Raw genomic sequence first — 27,685 nt, 5'->3', positions numbered from 1 at the left:
TTCCTAGTCCACTTGGTGGCATATCACATCCATAGCCACCAGCAGGGTGGACTTAGTGCTATGGCCTCTTGAAATTCATTCTGTGAAGGATCCAAAAGATCTTGAGTAAATCAGGAACTCCATGTGTACCTGATTCATGTATTTTTCAAGGATCTTGCAGGAGCAGGCAGCAAGGAAATAGGGCGCAAATTGCTCAGATCTTCTGGGTCTCCACTGAGTTTCTTCTTAAGAGTAGTGCTTACTGCCTCCTTCCAAGAAGGGGAAAAGATCCTGGTATTAAAGATTTTGATTAAAGAATTTTCCAAGAAAGGAGGCAATATGGTCAGGAGCAAGTTGAATAATTCTGGGAGGGCACGAGTCATCTGGAGGTCGGATTTTAGCTGCGGGAGAAGCTCTCTAACTTTTAAAATCGAGAAAGGGGGAAAAAGCAGATTCAGTGACAGATGAGGCGGGGTTAGTTATCACTTAACAACTATTTGTTAGGGGCCCAACTTCCATAGAGATGAAGCTGGGTACATTTTTTAAGATTTTGGGCCAGATGTACGACCATTCTTAATTGTGACTCGCAATTTACGCTAGATTGGGAGTCGCAATTTAGAATGTACAACAGTGTCAGAGACACTAATTGCGATTCCCATTGGGGTTGCAAAATGCAAGGCTCATGAATATTAACGAGCCACTCACAATTTGCGACCCCATTTGGAATGGCAGGCCCTCCCAGGGATGGTGGCCTGCTGGGCTCAGCAGACCTCCATGTCTGGGACTGCTTTTCAATAAAGCAGGTTGATTTTTGTAAATGCATCCCGTTTTCCTTAAATGAAAACGGGATGCATTTAAAAAAGAAAAATGAAACATTTTCGTTTCATTTTTTAAGGGCAGGCAGTGGTCCCTGGGACCACTGCCTGCCCCTAAAAAATATTTTCCCCTGCATTTGCAAAGGGGGAAGGGCTTTGTGCAAGTGCATTACCACCCTCTCGAAGAGGGTGGTAATTTGTGAGTGTTTTGCGACCACAATTGCGGTTGCAAAACATTCATACATGGCTTTGGTATCATTATTAGGGCGGGAACGTCCCTTCCTAATAGCGACTCGCAAAACACTTTTTAGCAGGTCGCAAAATAGTGTTTGTACATGGCCCACAAGGATTTAGCATGCACAAACGGGTCACAAACCTGTTTGCCCATGTTAAATCCCGTCGTACATCTGGCCCTTAGTCCCTTAAACAGCTGCCACCTTGTTGCAGAAATCTTGTGAACTCTTTAAATTATGCTGCACTGGCAGGATGGAGAGACTGTGAATCACTTTAAAAATTTCCTTAGATGTGTTGTTTGTTGACCTAATTCTTGTTGAAAAATAAGAAGACTTGGCTGCAACAATGGCACACATATCTGTGCATCAGTCCTTTATGGTTATTTTTTTCTTCCTTAAAGGGCGTATGCCTGTATTTCTGCTCTTGCCTTCTGCATGGCCTTCGGAGCATTGTTAGGTTCTCTGAGAACCAAGGAGCAGAGGTCCTGGTTCACTTGGAAGTCCAGATATGCGCACTTCCTGTGACTGCTGCCCAAAGGCCAAATCATTTCTCATAGCCAAGCTGTGTTTCTCTTTAACTCGCTCATATATTCCGCACCCAGGGCTTTCCCATCCAGTGCTGGCATCTGAGCTCTTCTGATGATGCTAAAAAAATGAAAGACCTGGTGTTTGAGACTGTTAACAGTCTCGGGTTCAATTCCGCCTAATGGGTAACACCCAATAATTGCTTTGCTGGTTACAGAGATGGCACTGGGGCCTAGTAGAGGTTAGCTAGTGCGTTTTTTTGTGTGCATATTTATGTAGCGCGAACTCGAACCGAAGGTATTGGAGCGCTTTACATGAGCATCGTATTTACATTACACATTCAGGCACGGGGAGACAAAGTGATTTGCCCAGAATCACAGGATGTGGACGCGACCCCGAGGCTCAAACCCTGGTTTCCAGCACCAAAGTCGACAGTCTAGCCGACGGACCACATCCTCTTCCCTCCTTTACTTGAAGGCGCTAGTAAAAGCAGTATCCGAGAGACATGCTAGCCTCACATGAGCGTTTGTGGCTAGAATATTAAAAGAAAAGAATGAATCTGAAAGTTCCGCACCTGAAAGCACTTTGTAAGTGCTGTTCATCACGATCACAGATGTTTCGGTGATTGATTGACTATACATTTGGCATGCTGTCCACTAAGTGTTTACTACTTGAAATTGTAAAACGCTTATCTGTCCCGAACATGAAACACAACATGTATGCAAATAACCATCACCGTATTTTGACAGCACAAAATAAAACTCATAAGTAATCAGATCACATGAGTCACATCTGGAGGCAGTTGAACCATCCGTGTTTAGGTGCGAGCAGGCAATTGCTGCGCACTAAAAAGGCAATTTGCAAAGGCTTCGTTAAGCAGATTTGCAGAATTAACCAACAAGAAATACTCCAGAATGCATTATTGTCAGTTATTATTACTTGTAAATCAAATTCAGTGTGCTCTTAAGAAGTTACCGAGTTATACCTTATTACCCATTTGTGCGTGATGTGCATTCAATATTGTTATTGTTCTGAAAACACAATGAATGTGTTATTATTAATTGAACATGCAGACCTTGTTATTGTTTGCTAGGCTAAGTGGTGTTGTCCAGAATTTAGAAGTTAAAATATGCTCACGTTGTTCACATATAAAAAAAATTTGAAGCAGTATGTGCCAGAAGCATTAAATGGAGCTGTTAAAAAATCCGGCGTGTAAAATGGAACCAGCACTCTCATAGTGTTTGACTTACTGGTAAAAAAAAAATCTTTAACATTTTTAGCTGCTAATAGGAATGCAAAGCATTTTGCTTAGCATTCAGTGCTCCTCGAAGTCGAAAATGAACACTTTGCTCATGTAAATTTCCAATCCTGATTTTACAGAATCGGGATTTATGAAATGTTCCTCGTGATAATTGAAGCTCACTGTGAAGCTCTGCAGCACCAGAACAAAACAGTTACTTTCAAGAAATGGTTCTCACCCTCCCTTTCCTCCTTTCGTTTATATGTTCCCCTGTGAAAAAAACACTTTTGTTGTCTTTTTTTGACATTTTTGTTTTCACAGTGCGGTACTCAGTGAGGTACTCAAATGCATTGTATCTCGAAGTCTGTTATGAAGCTCTGTGGTTATACTGAATAAGCAGCTTCCTATCTTATATAACATCTCTTTATTAATGTAATAACTGCACTTTCACAATTGCTTCATTAACCTTTCTATCTCAAATTTGCTTGAAAATGCACCATTTGTCCACTCTTTTTTCAAAATGTTCTCGGGGGGAAACCCCCTCAACCCACCTTAGGTTTTTCAGGCTCTCTCGCTACGCTTGCGACGGTGCAGTACGATTATCATTTTACGCCCTACCACTTTCAAATGCCACCAGCCACCACTGGCCTCATGGGAAGAATCGCTGTAGATTCAATGGGAATGGCAGAAGGAGTTTTGTCTCCAAAAACCCACCACTAATCTTTAATTCAATAAGCGTGTAGTCCCAAGCAATACTCAAAATCATTACATCGTGAGAATAGGCACTGGCTTCTCTCCCTCAAATAAGAGTATGCATATTGAAAGATCAGAGGTTATTTATAAAAGAAAACGTCAGTGTACAATTTTCAGGTCCTAGCGGTTCAGCAAACATTGGTACAGACATTGATATTTATAAAACTGGAAACATTTGAGTGAACTGTTTCTGATAACTTGCAAGCTTTTCATGGTATTATATTATTTCCTAGATAAATCGCTGATTACAAAGGCAAGCAAAAGGGCACTAGGCAGCATTATGCCATTTCAGATACCCGAGTAAAAATCAGAACAAATATTTTAGATGATGCTTCCAATGATTTCAACTTGCATATTTTTTGATAATTCTTTGTGGTACATATTTAGCATTTTATGTGGCCTGCAGATTTAATATGCGTCCTTCCTGTAATAATATAAGGGATAATGTACCATCTGTTGTACATCATAAGGATATTGTAAGTCACCAAGAAGTTAACCACATAAAGGAACGAGGCGGAAGACAGAATCCCTTTATAAGGTTATGGAACTGCGAGATGAATTGCAATATCCTTATAATTTACACCAGGGGGCATTTTATCCCATGTAATACATGGTCACACCATCGCCTTCCTCTCAAACCACTTAAAACCATGGTGTGAAGCTCTTCCATGTGAAAGAGTGAGAATTTTGCAAAAATTGAATAATAAAAATAAAACCTCTACCGCAAAATTAAAACACATCAAAAACATGTTAGATATTTGTGGCAAACATATTAGAAACAGTTCAATACAAGACAATACATAAAAAAAAAGGTTCAGTAGCTCAGGGTGTGCAGAATCCTGCAGAAAGATTATAGTGTTTCACTAAGGAGTGCAAAAAATAATATTTTCTCTGCTTGTCCTTGTAAGCTATGAAAATAGAGCAGAAAAAAGAAAAGCAATGTTCCATTTTCGTTGCTTTAAACAGCTGCTTCTATTATGCTCTGAGACCTAACTTGCCTTTTTTCTCGGCTGCGGACTCTGGCAGGCATTGTGACATCAGAACTCGACTGCAATAACTTATAGTAGTTGAGTTCTGACGTCTTTTCTTTATAAGCGTGTCACTAGTCACCGGTTATAAGTAAATTAGAACCTGACACTTCCACCGGAATGAAAGAATCCCATTTATTATATTGTCCTAATGCACAGCTCTCAGGCTGCTGTAGTTGCAGATTTAACCTTTATGGATGTGTTAATATACATTATTCGTTATTTCCAAGAAGGAAATGGTGTTTTGACAATTAATATACAATGAAGCTGTTTAAATGACATCATTTGCAGAGTGTGTTGGTAAATAGAATAATACATGAGGTTTTTGAAACACACATTTTTTATCATACACAACTTCTATCCACTTGTTAGATATTCATTGGTGAATTGCTTCCTCTACTTTGAATACAATTTACAAGAAAGTCATTGCACATAAATATATGTGCCTGTTAGATATTATAATACATTCTTAAGCAATAAAAGTGCTCTTGGCAATGAACATATTTAATATGATCAGAAGAAGAGAATTAAAACAGACGTATTACCAAAAGACTCAGTTCTCCTAAGGTAACCCCAAAAGAAAATGGCGTGGTTGGATCCGTTATCTGAAACAACAATAAACAATCTAGCTTTAATCAAAATGTTACTAGTAAATTTATCTCCAAACTACCCACTTTTTTTATTCTTTCCATTAGCAAACAGGGTAACATTGAGGTATTTGACAACAACATGATTTCTTAACAATTTGAAATTGTAAGAAAATGTCATCTTAATAGAGAGGGGTAAGAGACCCACTTAAGTAATAAACACAATCCTTGTAAGGTTGAACCACAAAGGTCACTATATAAACTTGTACTTAAACCTCAGGTACTTTGGCAGAATGCAGTCAGGCTTAACTTAGAGGAAAAGTTTGAAGTATTTATGCAGCACTCAAACAGTAATAAAGTGAAAACAACACATGAAAAATTTCAAACTAATTTAGAAAAATAGACAATATTTCAATATATATAAAATGACATTAACATAGTAAAACCCCAATCAAATAAGTTCTTAAATGTTCAGGTAAAAAATAGTGCCAAACAGAGCAATGCACCAACTGAGCGGAATCTGGCCACACTAGACCAGGACACAAGTTCAGGCTGACTGTGATGGAGCGCAGGCTGGGTACAGGACTGAGTTTGGTACCTTCTATCCTTGTTGCAATGTCTGTACAGTGTAGCTTTGTGAGGCTCTGCGTCAGATTTAGTGAAGCTTTCAGCAGTGTGGCAAGGCTTAGCGGAACTTCGCTTCACTTTACGTCTTATCCATTTATGCATGGCTCTGCGGGGCTTAGCATCGTTCTGCATTGGAGTCGGAGCAGCTTTCAAGATGGGATCTGCACAGCGTGACTTTACATCGCTCAGTGTCCGATTTGGTGAGGCTTTCAGCTGTGCCAAGGGCTTGCCGGCTGATCTGGTAAAGCCTTCAGGTGAAAATTGTGCGGCCTTGCACTGTTTTGAAACTGATGGAACCTTCAGTTGGGCAGAAAGTAGTACACTTGGACTCCAGTGAAGGTTCCAGGACCTAGATGACACCATTTGGGGGGCCATGACTCACACCCACAGAGGCCAACAGAGGGGACCAGGTAAGTTCCAGCTAGGTCTGGTTAGCTGGAAAGCAGGAAGGTCCTCTGGGAGCTAGTTTTGTCCTTGTAGCTCAAACAGAAGGTCAGACAACTAACCACTGGAGTACCTTCTGGGGTCCTGGGTTTAAGCCAAGCAGGTCCAAGTTTCCTTTTGCAGAGAGCAGGGCAGTGCTTCTTCTGAACCTTCTCAGGTTAAGGAGGTTTTGAAGGTGCTACTTTTATAGCCAGTGCCAGCCTGGGTCAGGGCACATCCCCTTTGTCTAACCGTAAACTGGTTCGAGTCAGTTCTTCCCATTTACCTGGGTTTGGCTCTAATTTGACTGTGGGAAAAAAGGGCAGGTAGTACCTTGTGTGAGCTGTAATTGCCAGTGACAGAGCATGTACCTTCAGATGTCAAGGAGTTGCTGAGTACACCTTTTAGGTGACCCTTTGAAGGTCAAGAAGAAGCTGGGAACAACCCTCCAGGCCATCCTGCTCAGGAGAGGAGCACCCTCCCCACACACAAGGTCCTATTGTCCTCTGTCTAGTAGGAATACACATCCTTCCACAGGGAAGTCATTAACAGTTGTGTGCCCCTGGACACTGGCAGAAAGGCACATTTGGTTTGGGCACAAAAATGCCAAAGTTCTAAAAATGCCATTTAAATAGTAATTAAAATCTGAATTTACAATTATAGAGGAGTTTAAATTACAATTCAAATGGGTGGAAGGAGTATTTTTCAAACTGGTCTCAAACTGAACTTATCACTTATTAAATGTAATAAGGTTACCAAGTGTGTTCAAAGGACGGACACTGGGTAAGTTTCAAGTAGTTTATTGGAATACATTGGTACCACCAACAGACACAGCCAGCTTGTTGGTCCACAGCCTCTAACTGTCCCCGCAGAGACATCCCCATGGAAACCTGGAATTGTAAACCATTATCAGTGATCAAAAACTCGTGAATACCTTCACAGGCAAATTCCTCTTTGAGGAAGTCTAGAATCACTTTAGTACTGGTAGTGCTCACACACCTAGGGGAAACTCACTTTGAAGAGTAGCCCACCAAAAGAATGACAAATCTCTCAGCAGGCCCCAACAAGTCAAATAGACCCATAAGGTCTAAACCTAGCTTAGTCCAAGGTTCCACTGGAGATAGGGGAGCAGAACTGGTGACTCAAGTTTTGTCATTCGTGGCACATTGGTAACATTCTTTGACTACCTCCTCTACTTGATAGCCATACCTGGCCACCAATACCTCTCACGAAGCAGGGCCTTAGTGAGACTCCTTCCTAAGTGCCCCTCATGTGTGAGATTGAAATGTTTGGGTCTCAAGTTATAAGGAGGTACTAACCTTTCCCCACGCATTAACTCACCTTGCAGTAATGTTAGCTCATCTCTAATGGACCAGAAAGGTACCAATTCAGCGTTAACATTCTCGCACCCAGGCCACCCTTTAACCACAAAGTCCATAACAACAGGCATGAGTACATCTTGAGATTTGGCCTCAGCCCACTCACTTCCTGTGATAGCAGGCTCTTCGACCCAACAAATTCTCATGGTTTCAGCATCGGAAAAGTCACAGTCCTCAATAGGTACCCTGGACTTTATTAGCTGAACCAGGAAGGTATTGCACTTGGAAATTAAACTCCTCTTGACCTTCACTCCATCGCTTCAACCTGGGAGTCAATCTCTCACTCTCCATGCAAGAGAACACTTGCACTAAAGGACGGTGGTCAGACCTCACAACAAAAGGAATCCCCCACAAATAAAATTTAAAATGCCTAATGGCCCAAGCATTGGCATGTGCCTCTCCTTCAATGCAGGAATATTGTTGCTCAGTTTTTTTCAATGCCCTGGATGCGAATGCAACCACTTTCTCAACCCCTGCATCCAATTGTTTCAGTTTATTTTGCAGAGTTACTTAAAACTATTGCAATACGTGCAAAAAATAAAAACCATGTAAAAAGTAAAGTTCACAATGACAAGATTTCATCTTGATTAACTAAAAAAACACTTCCATTGTTGGCAGGTTAAAAAATACCAATTAAATGTGCCAAGAGCATTCATTGTAAGTGGCCCAGTCAATGCAGCGATTGTTACTCTCTCTGAGAAATTTAAATAAATAAATTGTTCAATGGCCCCTTTACCCCAAAAAATAAGCAAAACAAAAAAAAAGAACTTCAGTGACAGTTTGGCATTTTTGCCCTGGCCGCTTTGAGAAATCTGACTAATCTGGATTTCAATTGTGGTAATGCTGGATCGAAGCAAGCCAGCACTGCTTGCCTCCTTGTCCGAATTCCCCTTTGGTTGAAGGTTTTTTTTTTTTAACAGTTGCCTCCTATCCTGAAGCATCTCCGTGCAAGAACATACGGTATGGATAATGTCGCCCTGACCATTTTTGCACAAACTGCATGCTGTGAAAGTCTGCACCCTTTTCCATGGTGGAAGATGCTGCGTAATTGGTATCACTCCAAGTCGAAGCTTTAAGAATTTGAATTTCTGTGCTTTTGGATAGCCCAGATTGAAATATTGTTGGGGGGCTAAGGTCTTGTAAGAATTGAGAGTCATCCAGGCATGTGCTCTAGCTGAAAAAGCTACTTAATCCTCCACCAGTGACTGTTTTTCCAGTGACTTCCAGACTAATTTCTTCAGAGTTGAGTGGTGGCACTGTGTGTTCCATAAGGGCGATAAGCCTATGTTTGCCAGTGCCTCCTGAAGGCATTCTTGCGGGCGAATACTCCCTCTGTTGAAGACCTTGCCACAGAAGGTGGTTTAGTGAGTTAGAGGTTGATGTTCTAATTTTATTCCAGTAGTTAATGTATGCTCCATACCTGGCCCAGGTTTGATTTAACAGGCCAAACTCCAGTCTAAGTTGCGCCGGGGAGGTATAGTTTGGGAGGCTGAACATAGTTCTGTATGAAGCTTTTTTACCATAGGTGATTGTAGGTAGGATTTTAGCTTGTGCTACCATTAGAAGAGGGCTCTGCGTTGGTCCCAATAATTTGGCTGATAAACTTTTCAAAGTTAAGGCATGGATTATCCCTTTCCGTTTGATCTCTTCTTGTTGACGGGTAAATGATCCTTCTTTGTCTAAGTAGACTCCCAGATATTTATAAGTCTCTGTTGATTCAATGTGTGTGCCCCCAGATGACAGAGACTCCTTTTTCTTCGTTTGTGGTTAATTGTCATGGTCCTGATTTTGTTTAAGTTGATTAAACGGCTATTTTCTACTGCATATTCCTGCATCCAATTGAGTAAGCACTACACCCAGTCCAGAGTGACTAGCATCAGTAGTGAGCACGGTCTTCTTTCTTGTATCAAAATGACCAAGGGTGGGCATTTCACTAATAGCATGTTTAATGGAGCAAAAAGCAATATTGCAGTCATCTGTTCAAACAAATTCTGTTCCCTTCTTGAGCAGAGTTCTAATGGGCTCCACAATGGTCGCATAACCCTTGACAAACTTAGAATAGAACTCAGCGAGCCCAAGACAAGACCTCACTTATTCCTGATCAGTGGGAGCAGGGGTGTTAACAATGCTCTTGGTCAATTCCAATTTAGGTTGGATACCCTCCCCCGAGATAACATGGCCTAAGTAAGTAACAGAGGACCCACCAATCCTACATTTCTGTTTGTTGACAGTGAGTCATTTGTCTGACAATTTCATGATAACTTTTCACAACATAGTGTCATGTTCACTGTCATCTTTACCATAATTCAAAATATCATCCTGGAATAACAATATATTGGACATATCACCAAGTACCATCTTCATGACACGCTGGAAGCATGCCGCTGCCAAGGCTAAACCAAATGGCATTCTGACAAAGCGAAAAGCTCCCAGCGGTGTCACAAAGCATGGAAGATGTTTGGAGTCCTGGTGGAGCTGTACTTGGTGATATGCCGATGGCAGGTCTAATGCACTAAAAACTTTGGCCCCATTGAGCATGGTAATGGACTCAGCAACGTGAGGGAGATGATGGAGATCCACCCATATCCACTTGTTCAAGCGTCTTAAGTCCACACACATACTGATGTTCTTCCCACCATCCTTGGGGGCCAAAACCACTGGTGCCAACCATTCAGGGGACCCAATCTCCTCAATCACATTCAAAGCCACCAGCCTGTCTAGTTCAACCTTCAAAGGTCCTAACATCATATTAGGAACTTTCCTGACTTTATGTACACAAGGCACAGCATTCATTTTAAGGCTGATGCAGTGTTCAAAGTCTTGCAATAGACCAAGCTTGTCCGTAAATACTTGAGGGAATTCATCATAGAACCTGTTGGTGTTGGGACCATCATTTACCACCATGACTTGGTCAGAGGGATTCTGTGCATTAGGGCTGAGAATTATTTCCAAGTCTCTTTGGTGCCTCCAACCTAAGAGATTGTTCCCCTCGTTTGGCTACATTGATTTTGCCAATGGTTCCTCTACCCTTAAAATGTATCTTCATAACAGTGTAACCGGAAACATCAATATGTGCCCCTCCATAACTCACGGGATTAATGTCAGGAGTAAGGAGTTGAATACCGGGAAATATCTTATTTCACAATTCATTGCCCACCATCATAAAGGGAGAACCAGAATCCGCAAAGACAACAAACAATTTGCCACTAATCCCAACCTCACACTCAGGCATGTTTATGGAGTCAGCATCAACAACTCCATGACTCCTCACATTCCACACTACCCTCCTAGGATTGTTTTTTACGGTTTCAACACATTCTACAGTGTAAACCTTCCCACCAGACCTACAAACTCTGGTGAAATGACCCTTAATTCCACACTTATGACAAGTGGAATTTCTAGCATAACAACTGGGATTATTGGAAGTGTGATTGAGACTCCCACAATGATAACACTTAATCTTAGATGGGCCATTATGAGGTTTGGCCTTAGATGTTTGGACCACTTTACAAACATTGTCAACAGGGTCAGGCACAGCATCCTTGAGCACTACTTCATGAATGCTACTAGGAGTTGAAACGTCCGAAGCAGGTTTTTGAGCTTTCATTTCCTTGACCCAACCAGAGGTGTTCTCCACACCTTCCACAAGGGCAATAGCTTCCTTAAGTGAGGGGTTTCTGGATAAAAGCTTTTCTTGTACCCTGGAGCTATTAGTACATCTGACCAACTGGTCACGAATTAAAGAATCAGTCAAGTCATCAAATTCGCAAGTGCGGGACAGAGTTTTCAAGGAAGTGATATAATTTCCAAACTTTTCATAAGGCTCTTGGACTCTCATGAAGAATTTATGACGTTCAAGTACGACATTAATCCATGGACCAAAATAAGTTTCTAGCATATTTATAGACATTTCGAAGACATCTCTGGGTTCACCATCACCCTCACCAATGGGTGCTTCATTAATGCTCTCATAAATATTGCGTCCTTCAATTCCCAGGCTGTGCAGTAAAATGGCTTGTTTCCTATGAGCTGAGAATTTTTCACCATCTATAGCCACAAGGTAGTAGTCAAACAACTTCCTTCATCATTTCCAGGGAAGTAATGGCTCACCTTTCTCGCACAAGAATGCTGGTGGTTAGCTCATGGAAGTTGTAGGCAGGCTGGCAAGATTATCCATTGTAAACGAAAAGAGAACAACAACAACAACAACAAAAAGAAATGTGTGTGGAAAGTGGAAATACCTGAAAATGTGCAACACTGTTCTCAGGAATTGAGCAGAAATCAGGAAGTCCAATCGCGTGAAAACGCAATAAAAAAACAGTGCATTCACAGCGTTAACAGCACCGGTGTAATGGTTGTCAAGGCAACCTCAATCACAAGATGGTGGAAACTGCATCCAGCGCAATGACATAATATGTCAAATACATGGGGCATGATGATGCTGATGTGCTCGAGCACGAGTAGCTGCGCGAATACAAGCGCGAGTACAAGCGCGAGCCGATCAAGAGCCATTGCAGAATACCCCAAAATAAACAAAAGAACAAGGTAGGAGCTCACCAGTTGCCAGGGTAGTCCATGCGAGAGGGTTGGGTGTTATCGGGCGTTACCAAAACATCATAAATCAACAGCAAGACACTCCAGACAGTGATGAGGAACATCCAATAAAATCCGTGGGTTCACGGGGGAGTTGGTGGTTAATAGCGCTTGTCCCCCACAAGCATTTCTCATCGCCAGTGTTCAAAGGACGGACACTGGGTAAGTTTCAAGTAGTTTATTGTAATTAGGGCTCCCGGTTTTATGGTATTTAGTTTTTGGCCATTTCCGTCTGTATTTATCCATATTTATTTTTTGGCTATTTTATCTGTATTTATCCATATTTATTTTGTGTTTTGCGTATAAATGAAGTTGTAAAACTGTACATTTCCATATCTATGTAACGGATAGACGCGCACCTCTTACTTTGATGTCTGCCATGTTTTAGCTATTTAAGCTGGTAATACATCGGTACCACCAACAGACACAGCCAGCTTGTTGGTCCACAGCCTCCAACTGTTCCCGCAGAGACATCCCCATGGAAACCTGGAACATACAGCATGAGCTAGAACGCACCATAAGACAGGGCATGACAATAGAAGCTATTACAACACAGTGTTAGTCTATGTGAAAACCAACCTTCCTGCATTGAATAATGACTTAGGGAGTTATTCACTGCAAGGAAACAATAAACTTAAATACATATGTCCTACTTTTTGAATACCATGCACCATGCCCAATGAACTTTTATGGCCTTCATTGGGGGTGATTTAGAAGTATTAAACAGGAAGGTTTAAGCCTGACTAAGGGTAGAAATGTTTGAAAGAGTAGCAGGCCTGATACATGTTTTACAGAGCTACTTTGTTGGTAGCACAAGTAGTGATGCAGCCCACTTGAAGCATTTCATTTTCAGACCTTTAATACGTGTAGTACCATTTACTAGGGACTTATAAATAAAATAAATGTGCCCATTAAGTATATTACAATTTTATCATGTTCGGAAAAGAGAACACAAACACTTATCCACTGGCTAGCAGGAATAAAGGGCATCGAGTACTAAAAGTCAACTAAACTCATTAAGCAAAGATAAGGTAGTGAAGCAAAAAAAGTGGGGTATACCCCATAAAATATGCCCATTCCCAACAGAGATAATCTTAAACTCTAAAAATGTGAAATTGTATGTGAAATTAAGTTCCTTATGATGGTTTTCCAAAAACAAATGAGCTACATTAGTTCAAAACTGCATGTGGAATTATGTTTTTATAAATTGAGAAAAGGGCTTACAACATTGCAAAGCTTAGGTAATTAACGATTTTCAAATCATTTGAGCAAGATATGGCATTCAGCAAAGATTTTAGGAGGCCTGGCAAAATAATGGTTGAGGGTTCAATTTTCACCTGGGAAACCACGGAACTGCTCAGTGTTTTTATCTGGCAAATTTTAACAGTACATATATTTTATTATAATTTATGTCCTTGATTTTCTAGGATTACCTTTCTCTATGAAAGTGCTATATTTTTCATGGGCATATTCTATAGGTGAGGGCAAACGTTCTGCATACACATTTCCTGGTGTGTAAGGTTAAAGACCCCTTAGTCAGAAATATAGGGAACGTAGAAATGTCCTTGGATAAATGGTCATATAGCTGAATTAACAAATGCAAAGTGATTCTGTATTTCCCAAAATCACCAGTGAAAAATATAGGCTTGGTTAAAGCAAAACGAACCCATCCTACCCTTTGCAGTATGAATTGAACACTGAGCTGTCTGAGATCTGTGATTATTTTTTCACTCAAAATCTGCTTGATAAAAGTTTAAAAGAAACAAAAACATGACAGGACTTCAAAGGCAGGTTCACAGCAGGTGCATATAGCAAGTTATTTCAGTGCATTGGTAATTAGTATGAGAGGCATGCAATGATATGAAACAAATCGAGCAGGAGTGAAATACCTAACTGGTGTGGTCAAGTGTTGGGAATACATGTCAGATAACAACTAACAATGAAACGAACACTGCAGCAGCTGCCAAGTCGTAGGGTTCCCCAGGGAGTCCCGGGTCTGTGGTACTGTGTCGGAGAGATGTAGGTCAGGGTTTTTCGGGAAGAGGAAGTGGAGGGTGCATGTCCAGTACTCTGGCCCCCATTGTGTTGTTGGGGAAGCGCTTTAGACAGAGTTGCACAGCTTTAAGCTTAGATGGGGTGAAGAAGGTATGTTCAATCCAAGAGAAATAGTCAAGTAATGGTTGCGAGATAAGTGTGAATTTATTATTCAGTGAAGGCTAATATGTGGGTTAACTGCTCCATTACCATAACATGCCAGAGACACGGGTAAAGCAAAAAGGCAAAGGGGGGCAGGGGGGCGTAGGCTTCTGCCAGGCATATGCAACAATCAGTTTCACAGCACCTAACAAGTTATTGATAAGCTGCCAGTCAGCCCTTGTCATAGCCTCAAGTGTAGGGGCTGTATACCCAAGATGGCAGTGATGTAGGAGGCAGGGACGGGATATCCTACAGCACATTTAATATGTCCAAGAATCTCCTTCCAATATGCGGTTATAAGCCAACAAGGCCACCAAATGCGGTGATAGTCTATTGGCTCTACTCCACACTGCCAGCAGAGGGTCAAGACTGTGGAGAAAATGACAAGCAGGTGAGTCAGGGTGAGGTACCATTGTGTCATGATTTTATAGGCAGTCTCTCATTAGGGTATACTTCTGTATGTCTTAGGTGTGTTGTACCAAAGTATTTCCCATTGTTTTTGTGAGATGCCCTACGAGATACTGGAGTGCCATTGTGTTTGGTATGAGTTGATGCAGAACAGCGCGGAGTGATGAAGGGCTTGGAAAGTTTTAGATATGAGCCCAGACGAGCTCCTCAAAATGGGTATAGGCCCGTGTAGCTGCACTAGCATTGAAAGGTTGCAGTGCCCAGTGGCACAATTCGTAGCGTAAGCCAGGTGGTTTCAGGGGCTGGAAAATCTAACTTACATCGGTCAAAGCATTTGATGTGGCCACCTACAAAGAGGCCATTAAGGGTTCTACATTCCCAGCTAGGAAACGTGAGGCTGAAGGACTGGAGTAAAGTCTGGGTTGTGAGCAATTTGGGTGTTTGGGGACAGGAAGGTAGTGAGACCTCTCTTGAGGGCTAGCTTGTTCCTGATCTCTAGGACTGTTCTAGGGGGAGTAGCAATATATGCACTTCTAGGCTGGGCATGCTTGTGGAGCCAAGCTAAGTCCCACAACAGATGACGCATCAATGTATGATCCACGTGAAACCGGTGTTTATTGCTTTCACAAATGTCCCCTTCGTAGATGAATCTAAGATGAGTCGCTCAATAGTACTCAAGTAAGTTAGGGCAGGCCAAACACACCCTGTATATAGGAAGCATTAGTATTGAGTTGAAGAGTCTGGGATGTTTACTCCCTCAAATAAAGGTGCGTATGTCCTGCCGTAAGCAAAGGATATCGTCAGAGGGGATAGCAGTAGACAATGGCTTCCAGTGAAGGAGGTCTTATAAGATGGATCACTGATATTCCGGCCAGTTGGCTTGTGTCCACGAATGTGGTGTAGGGGTCAAATTGAGGCCCAAGTATCATATTGAGAGCGAGGCCCATTGAAAGGGGGGGCAAAGCTTGCAGGGTGGGAAGGTCCTAATGGGGTATGGCGAGGTTCAATGTGTATGACTTGGTCATGTTGATCTTGAAACCCGATACTGCTTCAAAGGCACTAAGGCAGTGGACAACTATGGGTAGGGGGTAGCAGCTTGTGTTACAATAAGGTCTGGACGCCCAGAGTAAAGTGTGTATGAAGGGCAGTTGGTGCCATTGAAGCTCCATCGGGGAGACTGAGTGGCAATGGAACTAGGTGCATGGTATTATATAGGCCTGCATGTGTTAGTGTGCAGTACATACGGTATGGCAGATGGGGACCATCTCCCCCAGGGGTGCTAGTCTGCAACAAAACAGTAAAATAAAATAAACACTGGGCCTACAGGCCGCAACAATGTGATCCAAGCTTGAAAGGGATTGGCTTTGGCATTTTCCTAATAAAATAAACACTGGGCCTACAGGCCGCAACAATGTGATCCAAGCTTGAAAGGGGTTGGCTTTGGCATTTTCCTATCCTACTAGTGGTGTCACCCTCCTGGGGTATGAACGGAGGAGAACAGGCATCAGGGAACAGATGTGTTTCAGATGAAAACAAGTCGAATTAGGTGGAGTGGGGTAAGTCGAACAAGGTCCAATATCAGGAGTGGTCTTCGGATCCCCATGTCCTGCTTCTGCCGGGGTCCAAGGCCCAGGCCCTTTCAATAAAGAAGCATGATGATGAAGGATCTCTCAGTATGCGAAGGCAATGGCAATCATTTGCCGATCTCAGCCAAGTGTGGATGCGGTCGGGGAGGTTTCCTTCTTCAAATTCTGCAGTTGTGTGATGATGTCCTGCTTGGCCCCTTGAAGATCGAGCTTTCCTTTTTTTTTTTTTAACCTTTCCTTGCCATCTGGAGCGAACTGTCTGCCAGGTTGGGTGCCACTTGTCCCCAGCTGCCGTCCGGGCTGTGCATGAGTGTCTGCTGGCTATGTCATCAGGCATGTCCAGTATTTTCTTTGCTTCAGCCAGGGAAAGCATCAACTGCTGTTTCCCCTTCAAATGGAAGATGAGGGCAAGGGGGTGTCCGCACTGTACCGGATATCCAATGCCCTTAGTTTGTCAGTGACCAGTCTAAAATCAAGTCGCTTGCGCAGTGTGACCAGAGAGTGGTCTTGTAAGAGCTGGATGGTGTGGCCATGGAAGACCAAGTCTGCTTTCCCCCTGGATGCTCGAAGGATGGGGTTCCACCAACTCCAGGGCCTCTCACCTCTGTCCCACAAGGCCGAGCTACAATGCTCAAAGGCCTACTGCAGGGAAAATTGCTGCGCCAAGCCCCTTAGGCATTTGCAACAGGTGTCTTGGCCGTGTAGCACTGGAGATTCGGCCACCGTGGTAGTCTGTACCAAGCGAACGCTGACGATCCAAGATGGTAGCCGGGTGCGAGTCTGCCAAGCGCTGGGCTATTGCATTCTTCCTGGGTTTCACACGCCCAGATCCCAGGCTTTCCCTCAGCTGCTGAAAGGCCCCAGGTAGTCAGGCCGCCAGGAAAGGGTGCTTGAGGCTGGTCTCGGCGCATTAGAATTGCGTGAATGGGCCATGGGGATCTGGAGCTGAGACAGAGCAAGCCTCACTTCATTCTTGTCTTGGCACGCCTCCTTGTGATGATTTTAAATGGAACTTAAATGTTAATAAAGTGGAAGTGTAGGTATAGTCCAAATTCTTTAAATAATTGTTTTGCTTTTAAGGAAACTGAGTAATTCAAATAAATAAATCTACACAACAAATCACTGCTTTAAAGGATATATTGAAACAGATACATTTGTTGTATAACATAATTGTCTCAGAAACGTCTGCATTCCCCAATGTCAACTAAATTATTTTGAATGGGTGTCACTGGCCTGCTGGCCTGTAATAAAGTTAAAAAAAGACAGTGGCAGTCTAGGTAGTATCTATTGTACCATGGATTAAGCCAATCCTCAGCTCATTTGCTAGCAACATGTTTCATGCTCAAGGAATGACCACTGGAACAACACCTTCTAACTGTGCTTACCTTCATAACAAATCTCCGAAAATTACCACAATCCATTCCCATTATTTTGGAAAAGGTGATTTTATCCTTTGGCACAACCTCATTTAATGTTTGCATTATAACACTTATCAAAGATAAAACATAGATATAATGCCCAGCCAGAGTTATTTTATAAAGGATCACACCGTAACTACATAAATATCACACTAAATTAAAATTAGAACCAAAGAGTATCAATTGAGCAGCTAAGTATCACAAATGTAATACAAACAGCAAAAACAGTCACCCAGATTACACTCAATGCATAATAACCACAATTTCAACACACATAATACAAAGAAATCAATCTGTAGGGAAATTGGACAAGATTATTGCACTGCAGTATACTTTGTGGGTTAATGGCTATTCCTCCAGGAAACCTTCTATACTCCAGGTTTATGGATGGGGTTGGACTGTACCTTTAAAGCTGGATATCCCATGACCCAGGGATTGTAAGTACCAAAAACCCAATTATATGTGCACGTATTCCTTTCACAACACTATTTGTTCCAGGATTTCGTCTGTATTTTTCTTTTTGTCAGAGATCAATGGACTCCTGAACCGAAAGAAACCTCCAAATTACAAATCTGCTGCTTTCCAGCGACATACATCCTTTGTCAGTTGTACACTAAGTCTTGGATGACCCTAACTGGCTGCTCCAATCCCATTTCATTCATTCTCAATGACACCGGTTTCATTTGCTGCTCTGCGATCCCGCACCCTGGAGATGACTCCCTTTCCCTTGTTTATTTTCCAAATGTTGCTTCCTCACAATCAAGCGAAAAAAAGCAATTCAGGCTTTTTATTAAAGAAATTCTAACGTCAAGTAGGTTCTGTTCAAATATGTAAGTGCACATTTAATTCTTGTGTTATATTTCAATAAAGTTCTATGTCTTGTACTTTCACTTAGTGTTCTTTTGCATACAAAACATTTTCTTGAACAATACACGCAATAAATATTGCAGCAAATTTACATACTTATTTCGATGAAGCCTCAATTATGGGTTTAGAAGTGAGAATATGTTGCTTTTAGTGTAGGTAACTTGTTTTTCGGTCTTGGCTAGCGAAGGCTGCGCTTGCGCAGTCTCGCTGGCGAGATTTTATGTTTTCCAGTTGTGGTAAATATTTAAATTACCTGTACTTTTTTTTATGCGGTAAAGTCTAGTAAGAATAACTCAGTCAAAATAAGAGGCAGAATCCGTGGTATTAGAGGTTCTGAAAAGGACTTTAACCCCTTCAGCGCTGGGCGAATTCCGCCGCGGTGCTGAAGGGTTCGAGCGCGGGCGGGACCATGACGGAACGGTTCCGTCATGAGCACAGCTCAACCGTGGCTCATGACGGAACCGTTCCGTCATGAGCATGGAAGGGGTTATTCCTTACAAAGGAATTATGGTTCGAACCAGGCAATCATATTCCATCACCACGAAGGTTCAGGAAGGGAATAGGCAATACATTATTGACAAGTAATGATATATATATGAAAAGCATTACATTAAGACAGATGCAGGAGGCGTAACAGCTGATAATACAGATAAGAATACACATACGTAATGAAAATAGGCGTAATAATAGGCGTATACTAGAAACGTCATTAAAAATGATGTCACAAGTGGGTGGATCCATAAGAGAATCCTGCAGTGTCAGCAGAAATATTTGGCAGAGATGCGCGCGCAGCCGCATGACGTGTGATTGACGTGCAACTAGAGGGTGAAGGGGAATTGACATTTCGCTCTACATGTGGAGACAGAAGTCTGGGGGGTCAGGTCAACCTAATCCCAAATCGTATCTAATATCTTTGTTTAAGGAACTGTTTTATCCAAAAGGAAAGGTCTCTCGGACAGAATCTATTCTATACTGACTGTTAGTGCATGTACAAGCGTCTATGTGTCTACATGAGATGCGAGGGGGCAGGAATCTTCCATGGTAACAGGGGCTATGAATTATTTGTATAAAGACAGCGAGGCCGGGCCCTTTGCTCGGTAGCTGGAAGGATGTTTACCTAAACTACTAGACAGGAATGCATTGGATGAGGAGCGGAGCAGATAACTTGAAGGCTGAATACAGTTTTTGGCAGGCAACAGGCCGAGTCAGGCACCGTTAGCCGCGCAGGGAGTAGGACAAAGTTCATGGATACGGATGCAGGTCCAGGCTGGAGCATTTCAGAGGCAGAAGCAGGAAAAGGCTTGATGGCAGAATTCAGGGCCTACTCGCCTGAACTGTAAAACGTGAAAAGTGAACCATATAAAGTCGGTGGCCAATCATACTTAGGAATGGAATATTCGACCCATTCATGGCGGATCTGAAAGAGGACATGTTGACGTTGGACGCACATGTATTTGCGTCTTCATAGCTGGAACTGGAGGGAACATACATGTACTTGTAGCATGTACATGGAGCCGTTGGGGTCTAAGATAGGGGACATAACTGATCATAAAATTCATATTTCCTCATTCCCTCCTTGTCCCCTACGGACCCTTCATGAAATATCCATCTTCATCAATCCATCAATCTGTTCATATAGCATCATTTGTTCTTCTTTCTTCTTCCGGGATCTTGAATGAAAATTTGAAGGCGGGATACACGATGTGGCACACAGACCACAAATCGCTGGCCCACATTGTAGACACAAGCAGCAACTGAATAGTATGAGAAAGCCAATACCTAGGAAGGATAGGATCCTCCATCCCCAGGCTGACAACACGCTCCAGAACCAACCGGACCAAGTCCAGGTGCCTGGATTCTGGTGTATCTGGCTTACAATCTCATGAAGGCGAGTTATGGCTTTATATACTGACGGCGCGTTTTCTGGTATGAAAACACAGCAACTTGATCCGATGACCCTACAAGCTCCGCCCCTATCGGCCAGAATGACGTCAAGGACAAGACGATTTTGAAGAACAACAATCCGCATCGCAGACTGCTCCTCTGTTAAGTTGCCTAAGGCGGAAGTAGTTTCATTCACTACTGCTTCAAGGGTTCTAGTTAATCTACGTATCAGCTTACTATTAGTGACTGTACCTATGTAGGGAAAGAAACCTTTATTGAAATCTGTGTATTGCTCCCATGCTGTTTCAGTGTAGTCGACAATCGGGAGATCTCTGCTGTCTATTGTGTACTAAATGGGTATTCCTATGGTAATCAGGCGGGGCTAGGAAAACAGGTGGCAGAAGGAATGTAACAGGTACCATCCCAATCTAGGGGTAGGCGTATATATGCGGTGTGACCACAGATGAAGTAGGAGTGACGGGAAGCTCTAAATGTGGACTTGCCTTTATCACTGAATTCTATTACAGTGGTACATTTACTATGGCCCATGTGTATTGAACCATTCTTTCTTACACATAATTCGCCTCTAACTGGAAATACTGACATAGCGGGCAAGATTGGTGTAGCTTCGGATTCAACATTCAGGATCATGAGGTTAAGTGTAAAGTTACCTAATCCATATACTTCATTTTCTAGATCAGTCCCTGTTCTTTTGGGAAGTCCCTCCTTGTTAGGGTAGCAGACTTTAAGTAAAACTAGGTTCAGGTTTCCCCATACCCAGTTGTCTTGATAAACTACTGAATTTGAATCTAGGGAATTAATCAAACTAAACCATGCTCCACAGGAGCCATTGTGTGTGTGAATGGATACGGAAAGAGGGGCAGAACTCCCCTGTATTTCTGATAGGGAGGGAGTCGGCCACATATCCAACAATTTGTAGCATTGCTGGTCTGATGAGAATGATGTAACATACTAATGAATGTATTGTTGCGCAGCGCAAATCTATAGGACAACTCATGCGGAGGTAATTCGCTAAAAGAATGTTCGGCAGTAGCATTGAAAGCACGCTTGGAAATAGGGTAATACATGTGTAATAATATACTGGCAATAATAATCAGAAGACTTAGAGAAAACATAATTAATAATGTCACTATGCAGTGACTACGAAGTGATTTACAGTACGCATGTTCCTTGAGCTGTTTCTGTCTATTTCTCTCTCTATTTTGGTCTAGAGGATACATGTCAGAGACAAATTCAACCGATTCACCTTGAAGAGGACTTAAACAATCAAATTGTCTGACTTGCTAGACCTTAGTTTCAGTTTATAATTCTCCTTTTCTGGCTTATCAACCAGAGGGAGTTTTGAGTCAGTCTGTGAGGAAATGCAGGGCTGTAAGTTCAAGTCAGATGGTAGTCCATGAAATTTTTTGATATGGCTCGAGTGCAACCACCCTTTGCGTCCCTCAATCTTCACAGCTGTCCTTGTGGTCAATAAGACGAGCTTGGGCGACTGCCAGCGAGGCTCCAGCGGGTTCCTTCTGTCGAAGTTCCTTACAAGCACAAGGTCCCCCGGAACCACGTCATGGGGCTTCACCTCAGTGTTATCGGGGAAGGCTGCAGCTACCTGTGAACGACAAGATTGTAGTGCAGACATCAAGGAAGCCAGGTAATCTGTCAACATATTACAATCAACATCAGTGATTTTACGAGGTATAGGCGTCCCCCACATATTTGGTGGTCTACCGAAGATCACCTCATACGGGGATAGCCCTGTTCGAGAGTGTGCTACCATTCTCATGTAAAAGAGCGCAACTGGTAAAGCTACTATCCAGTCGACACCTTTTTCTCTACATACTTTGGACAGTCTAATTTTCAGAGTTTGATTATGCCGCTCCACGAGACCTGCTGCCTCGGGATGTCGGACACAGTGGAATTTCCATTGATAGCCTAACAGAAGTGAAACATGTTTCATTAGCTCGGATGAGAATGGCTGGCCATTATCTGAGTACACGACACGGGGCAAACCATACCGTGGGAAGAATTCTCGAACTAACTGTTTGGCAGTAGTCGGGGCAGTGTAATCTGAGACGGGATACGCCTCTGTCCACCGGGAAAGAGCGCATACAACTACGAGGACATATTTGAATCCTCGACGTCGTTCCATCTGGATATAATCCATCTGGAGGACTTCAAAAGGGTGATCGGGGGGTTGAAATCCACCCTGTTCTACAGGTACGCCTTTTCCTGGATTGAACTGACAACAAATCATGCAGGTACGTACTTTCTGTTTAGCTGCTGCTCGCAAGTGTTTATTGAACCAAATGTGTTGAATACTGTCTAGCATAGCTTTCTCTCCTAGGTGTGCTGGACTATGTATTGTGTTAATAATGACTTGAACCATGGAGTCAGGAAGAAACCATATAGATTTTCCCTTCGTCATCCATCCTTGATCCGTTTGGATCCCTCCTAATCCAGTCCATCTCTTTATTTCTTCTGGTGTAGCATGTGTCTGTATGTCAATTACATCAAGGGCGGGATCCTTAACTGTCATGCAGTGTGTTGGTGTCGGAACTATTGTCTTTGTCGTGTCAGTTGTATGGGTCGGATTCTGAGCAGTCTGTTTAGCTGTTCTGTCAGCTAGGTCGTTACCCTGAGAAATAATGTCAGTCACTTTCGTATGGGCTTTGCACTTCATAATCGATATTGCAGTGGGCAGATGTATTGCATCTAACAGAGCTTGAATAAGGGGACCGTGCTGGATGTGGGCACCGTGAGAAGTTAAATAACCTCTCTCTCGCCAAAGCACGCCGAAGTCATGGACGACTCCGAATGCATAACGTGAATCTGTGTATATGTTGACTTTCTTATTTCTGGCTTGAATACAGGCTTGTGTCAGAGCGATGAGCTCTGCTGCTTGAGCTGACAAGGTATCGATACAATTTGTTTCAATAATTTCAGTATCTGTTGTGACTGCATAAGCGGCCACTAACTCTCCTGTACTTGTTCTCATGCATGAACCATCTACATACAATGTCAGGTCTGGATCTGATAATGGAATATCTGTCAAGTCCTGTCTGGGTTTTGTCGTAATAGTAATGACTTCAATACAATCATGTGCCAATGGGTCTGTTCCACTTAATGGCAAAAGTGTGGCAGGATTTAATGTACTACAACGTCTGATTTCTATATGTGGCTGGAACAATGTCAATTCATAACCCGTCAGTCTTGCTATAGTCAAGTGTTGTGTTTGGGTCCGGTTCAAAAGAACCTCTACTGCGTGTGGTACTTGTACTGTCAATTGATGTCCTAACACTATGGCATCGCTTTGTCTGATTGCTAAAGCTGTTGCTGCGACTGATTTCAGGCACGCAGGAAGAGCCTGAGCTACGGGATCTAATGTACTAGAAAAATAAGCACATGGCTTGTGTGATCCTGCTTGTTCCTGCGTGAGTACTGACAAAGCAGTACCTTCACGTTCTGTAACAAAGAGTGTAAAACGTTTGCTGTAACATGGTGTTGCTAAAACAGGTGCTTGACATAAAGCTTTCTTTAAGCTTTCAAAAGCTTGTGTATGTTCCTGAGTCCAAGGGAGGACAGTCGATGTCGCTGCCTCCTGTGTTGTCAACTGAATGAGTGGTTTTGCTATAAAATGCATATTGAGGGATCCACTGCCTACAGTACGAAGTGAGGCCTATGAATGCCCGCACCTCCTTTTGTGTCTTGGGTGGCGGCATGTTAACAATTAACTGGATACGGTCGGGTGTAAGCTGTCTTCCCCCCTTGGACAGCAAGTGCCCAAGGTACACAACTTGCTGGACACAGAATTGCAACTTCGAAGGGGACACTTTGTGCCCCTTGTCGGCTAAGAAATGTAAAACCGTCAGTGATGCTTTTTCACATTCAGGTTCGCTTCGGGCGGTGATCAGCAGATCATCGACATATTGAAGCAGGGCAGTGTTAGCTGGCATGTGGATACTGTCAAGTTCTCTTTTCAGTGCTTGGCTATAGATGCTGGGGCTTTCTGTGAATCCTTGAGGTGCGCGTGCGAATTTAAAACTTCGTCCATTTAAACTGAATCCGAACAAATATTGGCTTTCCGGATCGATTGGGACGCTAAAGAAAGCGTTCTTGAGGTCAATTACAGTAAAGAACGTTGCTTCTGAATCTATGGCTGTTAGTAATGAAGAGATATCTGGGACCACGGGGTATTGTGGTACAATGCATTTATTTAATTCGCGCAGATCAATAACTAATCGATATACTGGCGGTGCTTTTGGATCAGTTCGTTTAAGAATCGGAATTATCGGGGAATTACATACATTGGAGTCGGTTTCCACGACCACTCCTTGTGCAATGAGCTCGTCAATGATTTGCAGCAAAGCCACTACAGCATCTGGTGGTAATTTGTATTGTCACATTCGTGGTAGTACTACTCCTGTTTTGAGTGTGACTCGATATGGTGTAATGTGCATACAACCTACATCAGTGGGGCCTTGTGCCCATAAATGTGCAGGTAGATTCTGTAACCGGTGATCCATGTCTCTAGACACGTAGTGACCCTTAAAGTCACGCAAAAATAATCGTACTCCTTCCGGAGAACAACATATTATAGCTCCTAGAGCTTTCAATGTTTTTATACCTAACAAGTTTTCTGGACATGATTTCGTAAGCAATAGATCTGTAGTCAGTGTTAACGGACCGACTGTGAATGCAAGTGGTTGCGATACTTCGTTAATAGTTGGTTTTCCTGAGAATCCAAGGGAAATATTTTGTGAGCCTGAGAGGGGTGCCCCTGGGACTTCGCTGTGACTTATAGTTGTTCTGCTTGCCCCTGTATCGAGTAGAAACTTTCTGTCTTTCCCTAATACTTGACTCTGTACGTAAGGACCCTCTTGATCTACAGGAACCTCAATAAGGGGTAAGCCAACTTCCCTCTCTAGGCTATTTCATGTGTAACGCTGATACTCTGGGTAGTCATTTTGTGCATACTGGTACATCTGTTGTGTCGTGTTTTGTGTTGCAGCAATAGGCTGTGGCTGTTGTTGTGGTTGTGGTGCGGTCTGTTGTGGAACTGGCATAGGTTGCGCATGCTGAGGTACTTGTTGTTGGATCTGATCCTGTCTAGGCGGACGTGGTCTCTCCTTCGTTATACCCGTAGAGATATTATGTTTTAGAACTGCGCAATCGTGTATATAATGACCTGGCTGTTTACAATAGTTGCATGTCCCTCTAACAGGACCCGCCGAATCATTGGACTGCGTTGTACCCTTTTTATGACCGTCAGCTGGAACTGACTGCGCAACAAGCATTTTCATTTTCGTGTCTTTCATACGTCTTTGTTCATGTTCTTGTTCTTCTCTAATTCTATTGTGATGATATTGTAACATTTGTAACATCTGTGACGGTGTGTTACCTTGCCAAGTACTCTCGAATTTCAGTACTCTATTCTTAACTTGGGGCAGGGAATTTTCAACTAATTTTGTCACAAACAGATGTGGATACGACTCACTACTTGCTTTTATGCCACTATTAATACCAAAACATTTTTCAAATCGGGAATAGAAATCACTAGTGTCTTCATCTTGTTTTTGTTTACAGGCTGAAATTGCACCCCAGTCTTCCTTTTTCGTAGTTAATAAACGTGGTAGTACCTGCACTAATAATCCTGGTAATGCTGTAGTCTTTTCCCCAAGCCCTGAACCTGCAGCTCGGGCCTTTTCTTCGTTTTCTAATGCTGTCCAATCTATCTTTTGGTCTCCCACCTCCCATTCCTTTTCTTTGAGTTTCTCGTAAATACCGGCAGGCAATAAAACTTTTAATATTTTCATAATGTCAGGGTAAGTATACTCTCCCATGAGTAACATGTCTTTTATCTCACGGTGGAAACCTGCTGGGTCTTTGTCATGGCTAGGTACTACTTTCTTCATTTCTAATAATTCAATTTTAGTTATGGGCGTGTACACAAACACGCGTTTAAAAGTATTGTCATCACCTCTGATTGGGTGCACTTCGCGTAAGGGATTCTGTCTGTCTATGTGATACGTTCTTCTTTCCTTGGGGGGAACTGAAACATGTTCTGGGCATACGAAGACAATGTACTGGTGCCGATATTCTAGAATTTCTTTAATTAAATCAGTACCTGAACCTCTCCATTTGTTCGTGAGTAATTCTATCAGTATATCAGGTAGGGGACCAGGATCGGAGTGTTGGCTTCTATATAATATAAGGAGGTGTTGTATCATGTATATACCAGCTAAACGCTGTTCATCTGGGGTAAGGTTCAAAAACGTGTGTGCTAGCGCATCATCACTGTATTTTTCAGAACTGTCAGCCCATTGTACTGCTGACCTGGCTAATTCTTGTTCATCCATAGAATCGAGCATGTGATACCCCCTTCGGTCTCGAAGTAATTTATCAGCAGCCTGGAATAGGTGTTCAGGGGACTTCGTATTTAGCATAGGGACTTGAAAATGTCTGTTGCATTCTGGACGTATCGGACGTATTGGATCATTAAAGTATCTGGTATTGTTACAAGGTCTTCCCCTACCCACATAAGCTATTGTTTCTAATTGTCCTGTGGGCATTTCTGATTCTTCCTCCTCCTCTCCCTCTGATTCAGTTTTGTCTGCCTCCAATCTGGCTTTATGTATTCGTTCTATTTCTTTGCGGATCTTTCGGCACATAGCTACTATACACGTCTGTTTATCATGTTTTCCCTCTGATATATTCTGACCCCATCTGGTAAGTACTTGCATTTCATCCTGATCTACCCCAGGCCTATCTCTGTCTCTGATCAGTTTATGAAGAAGCGTAACAGTAATCTCTGTATATCCACTTTCTGGTAATCCATGGCTTCGTCAATACTTTCAGGGCCTTGCCCTGTTTGGACAAAGCGATATATATTGTCTAGATGATTAACCATTCCTGGTAGTGTTGTTAAATATAGTGAAGCTCGTCGTATACGTAGTGATGATAGCAGCATTCTGTCATTTTTACCGGGCACTGGATCATATCTACAATCCACAAGATGTTCCTTAAACATGTCGGACGTTGCTATTTGGGGTGTACGTTGGTTTGCTAAATCTCTAAGAGACGATTTACTTCGTGACGGTGGCGTGGCAAAAATTGCTGTTGCACCTCCTGT

The 27,685-nt window shown here is 42.6% G+C and overlaps 1 protein-coding gene across 1 annotated transcript in view; it reads right to left on the bottom strand.

Annotated features, from left to right (window-relative positions):
• The window catches only part of VPS13C (vacuolar protein sorting 13 homolog C), a 2,873,871-nt gene that overhangs the window by 2,529,408 nt on the left and 316,778 nt on the right, over positions 1-27,685 (bottom strand). The window contains exon 7 of the mRNA XM_085648297.1: positions 5,119-5,178. Coding sequence (XP_085504423.1) covers positions 5,119-5,178 — 60 coding nt within the window. The remainder of the gene's footprint in view (positions 1-5,118; positions 5,179-27,685) is intronic.

Source organism: Triturus cristatus, chromosome 3_2 (genome assembly GCF_964204655.1).
Source record: "Triturus cristatus chromosome 3_2, aTriCri1.1, whole genome shotgun sequence".
Taxonomy (NCBI): domain Eukaryota; kingdom Metazoa; phylum Chordata; class Amphibia; order Caudata; family Salamandridae; genus Triturus; species Triturus cristatus.
The sequence above is the reverse complement of the archived record's forward strand: the minus strand, read 5'-3'. Positions and strand labels throughout refer to the sequence as shown.